At 41.9% G+C, this 15,894-nt stretch overlaps 2 protein-coding genes and 1 non-coding gene across 3 annotated transcripts; all 3 read left to right on the top strand.

Moving 5' to 3' along the window:
• Positions 1-38: 38 nt before the first annotated feature.
• ankrd16 (ankyrin repeat domain 16) lies at positions 39-2,770 on the top strand. The gene is made up of 7 exons (XM_010887047.3): positions 39-465; positions 1,194-1,414; positions 1,568-1,610; positions 1,730-1,838; positions 1,926-2,087; positions 2,195-2,273; positions 2,527-2,770. The coding sequence occupies exons 1-7, from the start codon at positions 131-133 to the stop codon at positions 2,667-2,669; spliced, it is 1,092 nt and encodes a 363-aa protein (XP_010885349.2). The 5' UTR covers positions 39-130; the 3' UTR covers positions 2,670-2,770.
• On the top strand, positions 589-676 carry trnay-gua. Its single transcript is given in 2 exon segments — positions 589-625; positions 641-676. It is a non-coding gene; the product is annotated as a tRNA-Tyr (tRNA).
• Positions 2,771-3,905: 1,135 nt separating the features above from the next.
• gdi2 (GDP dissociation inhibitor 2) lies at positions 3,906-14,708 on the top strand. The gene is made up of 11 exons (XM_010887046.5): positions 3,906-4,089; positions 9,015-9,122; positions 9,775-9,874; positions 10,212-10,346; positions 10,602-10,800; positions 10,920-11,051; positions 11,230-11,329; positions 12,773-12,944; positions 13,122-13,266; positions 13,359-13,413; positions 13,530-14,708. Exons 1-11 carry the CDS (start codon positions 4,045-4,047, stop codon positions 13,683-13,685), a joined length of 1,347 nt encoding a protein of 448 aa, XP_010885348.1. The 5' UTR covers positions 3,906-4,044; the 3' UTR covers positions 13,686-14,708.
• The last annotated feature ends 1,186 nt before the right edge of the window (positions 14,709-15,894 follow it).

Genomic DNA, 15,894 nt, shown 5'->3' with positions numbered 1-15,894 from the left:
CCGAAGTGAATGTGTAGGCTTTCGGTGGACCAACAATTTACCGTGTTGTCAACACGAAACTCCATGCGACCGATCTACTGCTGTGTAGACAGCATGCAAAAAAAGCAACCTCATTACGAGTATTTCTGAAATGGATGAAGAGAAAGCATTCAAACATTTAATCAAGCTCACCCAGGAGGGCGACTTGTGTACGCTCAAAAAAGAACTCGGTTGTGACATTGTTGCACGTTCAGTCAAAAACAAACATTTTGGGAAATCGTGTGATACATTGCTGCATTATGCTGCCCGTCATGGCCATTTTGACATCGTGCAGTTTCTTGTAAAAGAAATTAAGATGGATATAGAGTTGTACAATAACGACTACAAAAGAGCTCTGCATGAAGCTGCGTCCATGGGACGGAAGGAGTGTGTGAGCTATCTAATCTCACAAGGTGCCAAAGTAGACTGCTTAAAAAAGGCTGATTGGTGAGACACATTTTAACACTAATGTGTAAAAATGAGCAACATTCTCAAATAGAAGCAAATACATGAGAAACGCTTTCTTCAGTGGAAGGATGGAAAAAAAAAAATTCCCACCGCTAGTTGTATCCTTCGATAGCTCAGTTGGTAGAGCGGAGGACTGTAGCGGTTATTCACTGACATCCTTAGGTCGCTGGTTCAAATCCGGCTCGAAGGAAGCTTTTTATCTTATCTTGGCACAACAGTAAACTGCGTTTTCCATAGGCAGTTCATTTGTTATTAATAAGTATATTTAATTTATAATACGGGTTCCTTATGGTCGGTACATATTAAGCCACTATCAAATAAATCGATGAGCAGAAACAATTACCACAACACAGTCCCTACTAATGTAAATTATATACATTGTGTTATACACTTAATACAAATTAAGCAATCAAACAAATGCTAGCTTGAATAGGTGTCTTCAGTTATTTAAAAGGAAACAAACTTCCTCCTTGACATAAATAATGTTCCAGAGCTGAGGGGACAAAAAACAATGCCATCCCAAATAATTAAAAACCCTGACCAATTCTCACATATTACTGAAGTACAAATGGCACATTGAATATGATGTTACACCAAACTCAAAATAAATTATCGTATGGTGACATTGGTTTTATTTTGGTAAATATTTGTAAGAAAATCAAAAAGAAATTTTTGCTTCACTGCTTTGTCCATCCATCACCTTCCAGGACCCCTCTGATGATGGCCTGCACTAGGAGGGACCTTGGAGTGATCAAGGAGCTATTGTCCCATGGAGCTGACCCCAAGCTGAAGAACAAGGATGGCTGGAACTCCTTCCACATCGCATGCAGGGAGGGAGACCCTTTGGTCATACAGCACCTCCTACTGGCCAACCCTGAAGTCTGGAAGACAGAGAGCAAAACCCTGAGGACTCCACTGCACACTGCAGGTAATAGCTTTTAATGTCACATTGAAAATGTGAGCTGTCAGATTCAGGCCTTTGCATAATTCATTTATGAACAATCACTTTACGTAACAAATAAAATGTGTTATGAACAATTTATTTTGCTTCATTAAGCCTTTTCTACATCCTCTTCTTTAGCTATGCATGGCTGTGAAGCAGTGGTCACTATCTTGTTACAAAGGTCTGTTTATTCATATTAGTTACCATGTGTAACTCAAGGGTTATATCTTTCTGAGTTTGCATGTCATAGACTCTGTGTGTGTAACTATGTATGTGTAACCCTACTTCCTCTGGTTGCAGCTGTGGATATGTTCCAGATGGCAGGGATAGTTGTGGGGTCACACCTTTTATGGATGCTGTGAGGAACGGACACATTTCTGTGGCTAAACTGCTACTGGAGACGCACAAGGTACTTTGAAAATGAATTATGCTCACAAAAACATAATCTACACGTATCTGATGTGTTTTTGTGTGCGTGCACGTGCATGTGCCACAGGCTTCTCCGACTGCAGCAGATGTCCTAGGTGCCCAGCCAGTTCACCAGGCTGCTATAACAGCTCAGGAGGAAGCACTCGAATTCCTGGTGAGGGATCTCCAAGTGGAGGTGAACCAGACAGCCACTGACATGCAGCTCACTGCCCTACACTATGCTGCTAAGGTTTGTTCTATACATCAATTATCATGCCTATATGGTTAATAAAGCTAAATAGTTGTACAAAACCAGGATAACCTTTTCTGTTCATTCATGACATGTTATTTTGTCAGGAGGGCCACACAAGCACAGTCAGAAAACTCCTCACATTAGGAGCAGACCTTCACGTCAGGGACAAAAAAGGGAGAACAGGTGAAGACATCCTTTTATAAAATATCAGAATGACACTTTGTTTGTAACAATCCACTTTCACACTGTCTGATTGGCAAATTTGAATTTGTTAAATATAACAGCAAAACAATGTTTGCTATGTCATTTTGACATTTGCCTGGATTAGTTTTAATTGCATGAATTTGGTGTATGCAAGTAGTTCTGGTACTAGAACCAGTTTTCAGACCAGAAACTGCACTAACAGATGTGCCTGGTGTCTCTGTGCATCCCCCAGCTCTTCACATGGCATGTAGTGGGCAGCATGCAGAAACAGCCAGGACACTTCTGCAGCTGGGGCTCGAAGACGCGCAGGACTCCTCAGGCACCACTGCCCAACAACTTGCCAAAAAAACAGACGTGCTCACAGTGTTTGAATAGGACAAATCTTTTTTGAGCTGAGAATCAGTACATTGTAGCTTTTAATGGTATTCTGGATACATTTCAGATTGCATGTACAACAATAAAGGTACTGTACTTCATATATTCCCAGATTGAATTTTATTGATGGGATGAAAGCAATATTTTTGTGTGACAGAGCAGTGACAGGCAGGTTTTATGGATGCAGTGAGGAATGGACACATTTATGTGGCTAAACTACTGCTAGAAATGCACAAGGTACTTAGAAAAATAATTAAGCTTACAAAATAATTATCTATCAGATGAGTTTTTGTGTGTGTGCATGTGCCACAGGCTTCTCCGACTGCAGCAGATATTGTAGGTGCCCAGCCAGTTCACCAGGTTGCTATAACAGGTCAGGAGGAGGCACTCAAGTTCCTGGTGAGGGATCTCAGAGTGACAGACAGCTTGAAATTTAAACCAGGGGCATGCTGAGGGAAGGAGGGGCCACACCAATACCAATACACACCAAAACACTACGATAGATGGCAAAAGGGTTGAGTGCTAATGTCTAATGGATAATTGTAAACAGTTTCCACCAAGGTGGTAGAACATAGCACTTCCAGGGTTGTGGGTTGGAATTCCATTAGAAGGAGGCCAATAAAAATACATTGTGGTATAAGGCCCCTGAGTGGTGCAGTGGTGTACTTCCTGCCTTGCAATGGCATGGACTGTGTAATTGCAAGATCACGGATCAAAACCTGCTCATGCATCAGCCCAGTGGAGAGCAGTGCAAACGGCCAGCACTGTGGAGAGCTGGAGGTTTAGTAATCTAATAGGATACTGCATTTCGTTGTATTGTTCATTGGAAATAAAGTTTTATCTAATCTCTTGTGTGCCTCTGAGAGCAATCACAGTATAATATGGATTCCCTCCAGCTCAGGTATAGACTTCCTCTTTGAGGAAGCAGTGTGATAAGAATCAGAACGGTGTGGGAGGACGCATATCTCGACATACTGTCCTGAGTGGCTGCGAGTTGCGAAATTGAAGCAGGGATTAAATTAGTAATTGGTTATCGGATTAGGAGAGAAAACCGGGTAAGCAAATATTATGGTATGAACTGTTTCACTGGAAAAGAGCGTTTACTGAGTGTAATGAGTCTGTCAATACAAATATTAATAATAGGCAGATTGGTTAACGTTCAGGGAAAATTAGCATCATCGATTATTTATCAACAGCCAGCATTTTGAGAAATTGTCTCTCATTGACCCAGTACTAGACTCCTCCCATACGGTGAGGCGGAATCGCTTGACGTTGAACCATTAGCCACCGCGGCAGCCCTTTCATTTCCAGATTTTGCAGATCTCCATTTTCTTCGGGACAATTTTCAGGAAAAGAGGAGTAAATACTAGGGAAAATGAATGAAGAATACGATGTAATCGTGCTGGGGACCGGACTGACGGTGAGAATGAATACACTCATGCCATTTATTTGCTTTAAATATGAGGAATGCAGCGGCAAGTGTTCCTTCGAATCGATTGCCACTGTGTCCGAGTTTTGCTAACCCAGCTAGCATAGTTCAACTACTGACTGGGCCTAACAAGATAGCTAGCTAGCTACTGTCAGTGAATCACATCTCAAGGTTTGCATTCAGTCAGAAATATGCATGATTTAGCTAGTTCGGTGTTTGGTTACTAGATAACAGTTTTAATGCAAATAATTGAAGGTGGTTGCTTCTTGTAATGTGTATGCATTGTGTTACTTGACAATCAAGTTAGAGGTTACCCAGTTTTGGTACAGTATAATTGTACATCATAGCTAGTTAATTGGTTAGCAAGATAGCTGGCCTAGCTAGCTTTTTAGCTAGTAATGTCATATTTTTATGCGACGTACCCAGTACTGTTAGCTAGTGAATATCAAACGTGTCACAGAACCAGTGTTGTCTTAGTTTCATAACGTTCTGTACACTTGGGTTACGGAACAAGTTGGCTAGTTAGCTAACATAGCCATCTGTCTATCCATGTATTTCCATTATTTAGTCATACATTTTGGGTTCTATTAATCAAATCGGCGCCTATGGTTTTGGGGTGGAGATTCTCCCTGCAACTGCGTTCGGTCACTTTAATTTTGATAACTAGTTTTGTATGTATATGTTGGCTAATAAATACATATTGTTTTGCTAATTCAGAGTTTGATTATTGGTTCAACTGCCACATCATGTGTATTTGCTGAACCTCCTCCGCAAGCTCCGGGACTTGGCGAGTATGTTTGAGCTGTTGTTTACTAGCTTGATACGTACAGTATACTCGATCAATGTATAGTTAGTTAAACCATGTTGCTATTTTATAGCATCTATTGTAAGTGTAGTATAAAGTTTATTACTTATAATTGATTCAGCAATGCGACTTAACTAACATTACATTGTATCAACTAGCATGCACTTATTTCAGATGGTATTTCTATCTTATGATTCCGTCCATGATTTAAGAAACCTTTCCAAATGTTTTCTGCCAGGGCACAACCAAATGCATGTATTTTGGGAGACTGAGATAAGTAACATTGACCAATGTAATAGCAAAGTTGCATTAAATGTGAAACTATCATTGTCATCCTGCATATGGTTGAGGCATGACAGCAGAAACTCGTGATAACAATAACATTTACTTTACTCGAGGCCTCTACTTAGTAAGGCAACTTATTGACAGTCCTGTCTACCAAACTTGTACTTTACATGGAGATGTAATTTGTCAGTTCACCAAAAGAATACACATGGTAAACAATCCATTGTATCCATTGACTGCAATTCATATTTACTGATGTATACCTGGCTTATTCACTGCATGCCAAATTCACCTGTTATAGACATTTGATATGTATTAACTCTGAATTTTGAAAGTTGTACAGACATATTTTATGTAGTCCATTCAAACAGGATGTGACTGTCAGGAAGGCTTTTTGGCAGTAGGAGTTGGCAGCTTGGATGTGTGGGTTGACTTTAGTGTTGGTGACTCCTGTGTTGTTTTAGCCAGCAGATGGGTGTGGTTCGGCCACACAGAGGAACTGAGAGTAGCCTACAGTGCAAGTTCAGTTCTGCAAAAGTCAGACATACTTTTGTCCAAGAGCTGTGAAGCATTATAACTTAACTGCCATCATATACTTAAGTATAATAAAGTACGGTGGTATAATCTGAGTGATATGCTTGCTTTTATTTACAATATAGGCATTTAGCAGATACTCTTTTCCAGATTTTTTTTATATATTTTTTTTATATTGTTGACTCCAGGATTACAACTCCAGCACTGGCCCAAGGTGCTTGACCACTAGGCTATTTCCTAGGGTGGATTTTTATTTTTTTTTTCTCATGCAGCTCAAACCTGGCAGGTGTCTCATCCAGGCTGGCATTAATCTGAACATCTCTTTGCTCTCCACACACTCTACACACTGGTTGTGGTCCATGTGGTTCTGCTTTGTGGAAAGGAGAACCAGGTGTTCCCGGATGTACATTTACTGCATTGGTCCTCTTCCCTCTGCAGCTGTGACAGGCTGGGGCATGGGTGTGTCCTCGCCTGTGTGCCCCCTCATCCCTCAGGAGGCCCAGAAGGAGGTCACTGTTGGCAATATTCTGGTGTCTCTTACAACGCCACCACTTGATATCTTTGGTTTATTAATTTCAAAGTCCTGTCCAAGCTAACCCCCCCCCCCCCGATGAATGGATAACAGAGAAGGGCAGTGGTAATAGAGGAAAGGTTAGCGCTAGAAAATACACAAGCTACCTTAACCACTGTGGCGCACTATTACACACTTCCTTAGCTTTGAATGTTATTCGTGTAGAGTTAGGGGAAATGTGGTTGCAGAGAGAAGTGAGCAAGGCTAGTGGTGGTCCCCACACAATGAGAGCAGTCGACTAGTCAGACAAAATTAGCCAGGCAAACGGAAGTGTACGAGCGGTCAGGGGAAGTTCTTACAATGAGGCTCATGTAGTGCTGCCTGGTTGTAAACGTTCCTGATTGCATTTGTATGGCCGAACTCCTCCCTCAGGCCAAAAGCTACGCCACCGACACCAATGTTAGTTTCTGCTACGGAACAAGTTGATTTTAAGGACCTCCAAGATAATTTCCAGATTGAGCAAACCGTATGTTTCGGTTTGTCGTGGAAACCGATGAGCCAGCTTGACAAAAATGATCCCCACGGATGTCGCCATTGTCACTCTTGCTGCCAGCGTGACACACCCCCAGGTGCCCCCAGCTCTTGCACTGTCATGAGAAACCGGGATAACTTTTGCCACCCGACCAAATAGAGCATACTGGTCCTGCTTTTCCTAATTTTCCGTCACACAATAGGGGAATATGAACAGCTTGCCTTGCAACATGTTCGTTTAAATATTTGTAGAGTTATTTTTCACTAATCCTAAATCCTCAAGGCACGTTTGGACTTCCTATAACTAGGCCTAACACGTCCTTTTCACAACAAACAAACATCTGTTAATAGTTATCACAGAACACGTGGGACTTTTTACAGTCATTACCCTTCCTGGGATGCCTTATGTCTGATAAAACAGACTTCATTATGTCCAGGTGCTCACCAGCTAATGAGATGAGCCAATGCTTCCACTGGCATTCCTGCATCTCTTCAAGTTTCCTACTGGGTGACACCAGGGTCTCTGACCTGAGATGGATTTTTCACAGAGACCTGGCCAGTCAGTCGGTGCTTTTTATTTTGTCCAGTGTCATTAATGGACCTGGTGAACAAATGCAGTGTTCACATTACAGGTAGGGTACTGTGCTCCACTGAAAATTAAGGAGCTACTGGCTACATACAAATAGACTTTGCATGGCCTTCTCACTGTAAACCTGCCTTGACAGGCTGCTATGCTAGGGGAGCATGACGACAGGGACACTTCGTCTGCCTTTCCTACATTTGATTTTAATAGGGCTGATTCCGATCATATTGAAACCAAAACCAGAGTCACCTTAAGATCTGTATTCCATAAATTCTGCATTGTACACCAATGGTGTTGGGAATCATGTCAACTTCAACAATGTTGCCTAGCCCCCCCCCCCCCCCCCCCCCTCCCGAACAAAGTCCATAGAATCACATGATGTTGATTGGTTTTCTGCTTCTACAAATCAGCTGCCGTAATCTCCTTCAGACGGAGGGAATTCCAGAGTCAGTTACAGATGCACGTTTTTCCTCTGGTTGGCCAGCGGGAATGTACGAGGAAGCGTTTTATCCATGACCACCTTCAGAGGGTCAGTCGCCTTGCCAGAGGAATGCAAATCCCATACTGGCATTAGAGAATGGCAAACCTGTTGATCGGACAGATTGGTTGTCTCATCTACCCTGAATTCCATCCTTTAAATGGAGCGTGAATTGAATTGGACGCTCAAACCTACTCCTCTCTGCATAGCTACCACCTAACATTAGCAAGTATCGCTAAAACCATTTATTGTGGTGACACTGGCAGTACAGAAAGCTTCTAGCCTAGGTTGGCATACATGGCATGCGTACTCTATTCTATCAGTCAGTAATTTTGGTCATCGTAAACAGGCTGGAGGTCTTACTGAATCAGAATCACTTTGCTGAATAGGCTACATTAAAAACACCCAGAGGTTTGTGATCAGTGCTGCTGGTGGTAAGACTACACATGGGTACAGACGGCGACACATATGTAATGAGTGGGGAGTAGTTTAGGATAATTGGACATGACCGGTATGATTTAAAGCATGCCCCAGTAACTAAAATCTATTTTACTGTTGATGTACACTTTCATATCCAGTATATGAGTCTGTCCACATGCAGGGAGTGAACAGAGACTGAACGATCTCTGACCTTGATCCCCCCTGCTATAAAGTGGGAAACTGCACAACTGACTCGGTCTTCACACGCAGCCTCATTGGTCATGGCAGTTACACCAGCCTGTTACTCTTCCAAAAGATTAATCTGTAGATTGTTTCTTTTGTAAATCTTCCATGTCATTTCCTGCTCAACTATTGCTTAGACTATGTGATTACTTTTTAAAACGTGTACACAGCTAGCAGTGGGTAGCATGCTGTCAGTGAACCGTTATCATAAGCTATCGTTATAAGGACCCTGCCAGCTGGACTAGTCGCTGTGGCTGGCCATCACTTATCTGATCAGAGCATTAAAAGACCAGACCGGGGAATGCATTTTTGACTTTAACAGTGTTCTGTGACAAAGCTTTGAACGTTTCCTTCAAACTGGGCTGTGTGAAATGAGGCGTTTTACTACCATAATGAGACCATTACTTTCTTTATTTGCCTTCCAGAAACGAACGATTTCCTCGCTCAACATGTCCATGTTAGTCGAGTATCTGAGTGTGTTTTCGTATTTCTCTAACCCTGCTTCTTCCTGTCTTTGCTCCAATAGGAATGCATCCTGTCGGGGATCATGTCTGTGAAAGGGAAGAAGGTCCTGCACATGGACCGGAACTCGTACTACGGGGCAGAGAGTGCTTCCATCACGCCCCTTGAGGATGTGAGTGAGCCTCTGACCTTTTCGGGGGGCAGGGCAGTGCGTGATCGGGCTACAAATCAGAATAACAAGGCATGAATAGGAGAACAAGTGGTCACAGTAATCTTAATGTCTGTTAAGAACAGTCGACAACACATGATGGTGGATCGTCACAGTTGCTGCTTATATATGTATATTCCTTTTGGCTGCAAAAGCAAATTTTAGCCATAATTTGGCTTCATGACATATCGGTTATCATAGGGGGAAACACGGCAGGCTCTGACCAATACATTGTAGGTTGTGAATGGGATGTGGGATTGTGGCTCGTGCGTTCTCCTGGTCAACTCCTTAGGTCTGATACTTTATAGGAAATGTTAGACATTTTCAACCTAATCTTGTGTAGTTAATGGGGTGCTTTGATGCTACTCGCAAATTGTCCTCTTGCTCGGCTAGAGCCACATAGTAGGAGGCCGGCCACAGCACATCTGGACATCACAAGACTGAGAGGGGTCTAGACATTTTGCAATGTGAGCAAACCAGTTGCATACTTCAGGGTGACAGGAGTGCAAACAAATTACATAATGTGAATTCTATGAAAAAATGTATTTTGTAGTTGTATAATGAACTGTCAGCTTTGATTGCAGCTTTAACAAATTGTCAAAATGTTCTCTTTTAGCTGTATAAGCGTTTCAATATCCCTGGTGCCCCACCAGAGTCTATGGGAAAGGGCAGAGACTGGAATGTGGATCTCATCCCCAAGTTCCTAATGGCCAATGGTAAGCACAAACTGCCATTTATGTTTTCTAACAACTAGGGCCATGAGGTTTCCATGACCATGTCTCCAGACAGGGTAAGACACTTGATCTTAGTCATAACTTATGACCTAAATCTTGGCCTCGGGAAAATCGGGGATGAACACCAAACGTTTAATTCTGGAATATTCTTTGTGGTGGGTAAATTTTACAGTGCAACTGATCTTGTTGCCTAGGAATGATCGCCATGTATAAGACTGAGTTTTTAATTTGAAACATTATCGTGTTGAATGCTGGAATAATGTTCTAATTGCCTGTCAAATATGGTCTTCTAACCTGTATGTCCTTCTCTCCTGTTTAGGCCAGTTAGTTCGCATGCTTCTGATCACCCAGGTGACACGCTACTTGGACTTCAAGGTGATCGAAGGCAGCTTCGTCTACAAGAAGGGCAGCATCTACAAAGTGCCATCCACGGAGACTGAGGCGCTGGCTTCTAGTGAGTGGCAGTCCAGTTATGAAAAATGACTAAGGAAGATTAATTGGAAATCTTAGATTGTATCTGATTTGTTCAGGCTTATACAGTTAGGCAAACTCCTAGTAAATGCTAATGTTATCGCTCTTAGGACTAGATCAAAGTTGTGACACATGATACACCAAACTGTTCTACTTCCTCACAGCTTGTCTTGTGTTTCAGGTCTCTATCATGTAGATAATTAGCCACCCTTGAATAGCACAACTGTCTCTCCTACAGGTCTCATGGGTCTGTTTGAAAAGCGGCGCTTCAGGAAGTTCCTGGTTTTTGTGGCCAACTTTGATGAGAACGATCCCAAGACCATGGAAGGAGTGGACCCCAGCAAGACGACGATGAGGGACGTGTTTAAGAAGTTTGACCTGGGCCAGGACGTCATCGACTTCACTGGACACTCCCTTGCCCTTTACCGGACAGATGAGTGAGTCAACGGCATGTTCTTCTGCAAAACATCTCTAACAGCTGCCCGTTAACTTTGATAAAATGTTTTGATTATTTGACGGCCCTCATTTTCTTCCTTGCATTTGTACTTTCTCTCAGCTACCTGGACCTGCCTTGCCTGGACACGATAAATCGCATCAAGTTGTACAGTGAGTCTCTGGCCAGATACGGCAAGAGTCCATACCTCTACCCCCTATATGGTCTGGGGGAGCTGCCTCAAGGTTTTGCAAGGTTTGTAATAAGTTCTTTGCTTGGTGGCTTTGACAGTGCCAGAAGTGTAGAAATACATTTCAGGTGTTGATTAATTTAAAGCAAATACAATACAGTGATCAGCAGTATGCCTTGAACAATCAAAGAATGAAATTTGAAATGCTTTACTGAGTCTTTACCCATTCTCTCCATCCCTTAGACTAAGTGCTATCTATGGGGGAACATACATGCTGAACAAGCCCATTGAGGAGATTGTCATGGAGAATGGAAAAGTGGTGGGAGTCAAGTCTGAGGGAGAAGTAAGAGTCAATTCTCCACAGCTTCTATATGGGCCATCTACTGGATGGAAGCATGTATAAACAATGTCTTAATCTTAAGAGCCAATTGTTGCCAAAAACAGGATTTGTGTTTCTTAATCGTGTTGCCACTTGGGCTATAACGCCTCACCACACCCACAGTTTTGTATGTATCACAGTTGGGTTTTAATACTCAGAGAAAATTGAATGCCAACAAGAAGTCGTACATTTCTTTACTACAGTGCCAATCTAACCCAGGTTTACATTACTGATAGCACCATCATGAATACCAGGACTTTGCATTCTTAATATAAACACCTCATCAAAAACAACACTAACATGTGATGTGTGTAAAATCATTATGTAGACATGTCTCAACGGTATAAGCTAAAACTCTGACATTTCCTACTTTAGGGGTGCATTTGTTCTACCCAATTAAACAGTTTATATTGGAGAAATGTAGGGTTTCTCCAATATAAACTGTTTTTATATTATGTAGGGTAAAATTAATTTGGTAAAATGAATACACCCCAGATCAACACTTGGAACTCAAAAAGGCCTCGGGTTATATAGTGAGCTGTCATTGCTACTCTGTAGTCCTGTTGGTCCAACAGTCCGTTCTCAGTGCAAAAAACCATGGTGCATAGGCCAATATAGTGATGACTTCTGCTTTTCTTTGCTTACACTGTGGGTTTCTTTTGAGCTTCTGTCTTAGCCAGGTGGTGGGAACAGGGTGATGTCAGTGTAAATGTGTCAGCGTAATTGACATGTTTGCTGCAGCCTGAGCTATTCTCATTTAGTGGGACATACGGTTCTGTTTTATCTCAATAGCTCGGTCCATTGCCAGTGCTGTTTTAGTCTACACTGAAGCCAAAATGTTTCTGACGGCAGATGTTAATTATGACAGCGGATGTTCCAATACTGCTTTATTGGTACAGAAGTAATTCCAGACGGCTGCTCTCTTCAAAATGCCTCAATTAGGAGTTTTAATTCCATTTGATTACATGCATAGGGTAGCGTTGTTTAAAAAAAAAAAGATGGCCCACAATGGTTGCTTGTTTTTTATACCACAGATGTATTTATTATGAATGAAAACGTATTGATACACCATTAATTTCCACCCAAGGAGGCCAACATCACACTTAAATGTTGAAAATGATAATGCCCATTTTGTCAGATGTCGGAAAGTATTTTAGGGGGAATTTCCTTGTTCAGGTGAATGTAACCGTTGGCCTATTTTGTGCTTCAGACCATCCTATCAGTCACTAAGGGCAGCATACATAAATATCTTCAAATGTGTTATACCCACAAGGTTAAAGTCTGCTCAGGTAAATTAAAAACTGCTGGAGTTTTCTTTTTCTTCATTAGCATTGTGCTGACCATATAAAATGACAAGACCGCATGGGGATTTCAAGCTAATACTTAAGCTCACCCTCTGCTCCTCAGATCGCCCGCTGCAAGCAACTGATCTGCGATCCCAGCTACCTGATGGACCGGACCACCAAGGTGGGCCAGGTTATTCGGGTCATTTGTATAATGAGCCACCCCATCAAGAACACCAGTGACGCCAATTCCTGCCAGATCATCATTCCCCAGAACCAGGTCAACAGGAAGCATGGTGAGAAATGGTTCAGGCAGTTGTCGCCACACAAAAGCCCTGCAGAAAAGGCACTGTACATCAACCATTAAGGTTTTCCACAATCATCGGAAAAGTATCGAAGTACCACACTCAAGACTAAGATATTGAACCTCTGAAGAGTACCATGGGCCTAACTATACACCTTTTCGCCCCCAGATATCTACGTGTGCATGATCTCCTATGCTCATAATGTGGCAGCCCAGGGGAAGTATGTGGCCATCGTGAGCACTACAGTGGAGACTGACAACCCTGAAATGGAGGTCAAGCCAGCCATGGAGCTCCTGGAGCCTGTGGAGCAGAAGTATGAGCTTCAGTGGTGTTGTTAATGTTGAGGAATTCTCCCGCTACTTTTTAGCAGGGGTGTTGATGTGGTTTTTCCATTTCGGTCTGCAGATTTGTGAGCATCAGCGACCAGTACGCACCAACTGACATGGGTGCAGAAAGCCAGGTGGGATATGTTCTCTTATTGTTTAGCCCTGGCCCGATCGCAGTGACCTTGTGTTGACATCAAATGCTTTTCTTGTCGGCCCCTGTTTAACTATGGTTTCACATTGGCTGCCATAGATCTTCATGTCCCGCACCTACGACGCTACCACCCACTTTGAGACCACTTGCGACGACATCAAGGACATCTACAAGCGGATGACGGGGACAGAATTTGACTTTGCCGAGATGGAGCGCAAGAAGAACGACATCTTCGGCGACGTGGCGGACCAGTAGAGAAACCAGCGAGTCAGCACACCCCCAAATTATATCGACCACCAACAACAGAAATCTTTCCAAAAAAAATGAAAAACCATAAAGAAATGGGCTGGCTGATGATCCAAGTATGTGTTTTGCCCATTATGGAGGATCATGATATAGGTAATCTAGCATTACTGGAAAAGTGGGCCAGAGTTATGCTTTTTATAATCACATTCAGACAGTTGTTGCACTGAACATTTGTATGTGTGCTTATATATTCGCCCTACAGTGCGTAACCTACTGCTATTCTTTCATGGACATGCAGGGTTCAGTCCAAAGATTCCAAAACATTTGATTAATCAAAAGAAAGGTAACAGTAGCATTTTAACCAGGTCCAGTAGCATAACCATGCAAAGGCATTTTGGGATGGGAATCATGAAATGTGATCAGTTAAAAAAAATTTGTCAGGTGTTTTTGTTGTTTGAGGTCGGTGAGTGGCTTGGCTTCTATCGGTTATAATGAAGCATTATTCCTGAGTGAGCATAACGAAACCAGTTTTCCCAGCATAACTTAATTTTATTACCAACAACTACATGAGGAAGAGAGGAAAGGTTTTTTGTGTTTCTGTGACCAGCTAATCATAAATGTTAATTGCGATTGTGGGGCCTTGTTTCCTTGTATTAGCCTCCTTGTCTGCAAGTGGCCCATCTCCAGTCTCAATTAGACAGACCTGGGCAAGGCATCATACTGTACTTAGGCCAAGCCACTGAAAGAGTGAACACAGTCCAGCAAAAAGGTAAACTACCTGGACCTGTTTGCCGAAACTTGAGTAACATTTGTCAGCGGTGACCATTCTTTACTATTAAAAACAGAACCAAGCAGTCTAAAGTGGATTGGTGGTAAAGTTGACTGGAATTGTTTTAGAAGGACCAAATGTCTACTATGGCAGTATTGATGACTAGGGCCCTGTTAAAAATTAATTGATGTAGAAAAAAATAAATCATGGGGCTCAAATGATTTCTGTACTGCTATGTGATAATGAACTTGTGAAAAACCAAACTTCTTTGTTTGCTTTATTCAATGGGGGGAGGGTGTTGATGATATTGATATGTTTTATCAATCTAAGCTGTCAGGTGAAGATCAGGAACTTAGCACTAGTTTATGGATACATGTTTTTTTAGTTATTCATTGATGCATGAGCCAAACTGCTGACAAGAACAATCTAATGCATGTGACAAAGGCTATCCTTTATAATGGTATCATAACATGCATGGGCCTCCTTTTATAATGTCATTAGGCGAAACATACAGTAACATTTACATATGTGATGTTAAAGCGTGTTAAAATGCATTAACATGCTTTTAAAAAGCTACAATATGCTGTGGTAGTGAGTGCTGTAGGTTACTTACGCTAGTAGGCCTGAGATCGAACAATGAGTCAGCCCACTGGAGGTCAACTGGCTTACTGTTACTGTAGTGGTGGTAGGACAACAGCCTTTCCCTCAACGTCAGCAAAAGATAATTGTTGACTTCAGGAAGCAGAGGGAACACTAGTCACACAGGCAGAGTTGGGGAGTAACTGAATCCAAAAACAGTAACTGTAAACCGTTAAATTACCAACAAAAATATTGTAATCGGATTACAGATACTTTTGAAAATGTATGATTACTTCAATTGAAAACGAATAGCTGCGCGAAATAATTGAAATGTTGCATGTGTGAGCATATTATTTAATGTTTTAAAAACATAGTTATTTGAAACAAAGTAAGAATTGGGCGCCTCACTTGTGTGTGATCATCATGTGCGCGAGGGTGGTTCGCTCGCATCACCAGATTAATTACGGATTAAGCGCTAGTTTTATTTTCTCTGTTTTTACCAGCCATCCAACCAACCAAAACCTGTGTATATCTACGATAATATAATTTTATATGGCTTGGCTAATATCTCCTCCACACATTTTTCTCAGAACAATGATAGGCCTACCTGGTGTTATATCCTTTTCAATTTTCAAGGTTTATTTGTCAAATGCACCAAACAACACAGCCAGGACAAGTTGCACCGAATAATTTAGACAGGAATTGTTTAATAGATTAGGAAACTATTTAGATAGCTGTAACATGGCGCTGCCTTCAATATGAAACATTATATAGAATTTACCATGACATTTGAAGAAAGAATTTTTGTTGGGAACCACTCTGCCAAAGGATTATTATTTGCATTTGAGGCAGCCACATCCACTCCTTCCA

The sequence above is a fragment of the Esox lucius genome, chromosome 23, assembly GCF_011004845.1.
Source record: "Esox lucius isolate fEsoLuc1 chromosome 23, fEsoLuc1.pri, whole genome shotgun sequence".
Taxonomy (NCBI): Eukaryota; Metazoa; Chordata; class Actinopteri; order Esociformes; family Esocidae; genus Esox; species Esox lucius.
The sequence above is the reverse complement of the archived record's forward strand: the minus strand, read 5'-3'. Positions and strand labels throughout refer to the sequence as shown.

Bases quoted from the DNA above. Each gene is read 5' to 3' on its own strand.
- gdi2 (XM_010887046.5), top strand. From the start codon at position 4,045: ATGAATGAAGAATACGATGTAATCGTGCTGGGGACCGGACTGACG. The intron at 9,123-9,774 runs GTGAGTGAGCCT...GTTCTCTTTTAG, and splicing joins CCATCACGCCCCTTGAGGAT to CTGTATAAGCGTTTCAATAT. The intron at 10,347-10,601 runs GTGAGTGGCAGT...TCTCTCCTACAG, and splicing joins GACTGAGGCGCTGGCTTCTA to GTCTCATGGGTCTGTTTGAA.
- ankrd16 (XM_010887047.3), top strand. From the start codon at position 131: ATGGATGAAGAGAAAGCATTCAAACATTTAATCAAGCTCACCCAGGAG. The intron at 1,611-1,729 runs GTCTGTTTATTC...CTCTGGTTGCAG, and splicing joins GTCACTATCTTGTTACAAAG to CTGTGGATATGTTCCAGATG. The intron at 1,839-1,925 runs GTACTTTGAAAA...CATGTGCCACAG, and splicing joins TGCTACTGGAGACGCACAAG to GCTTCTCCGACTGCAGCAGA.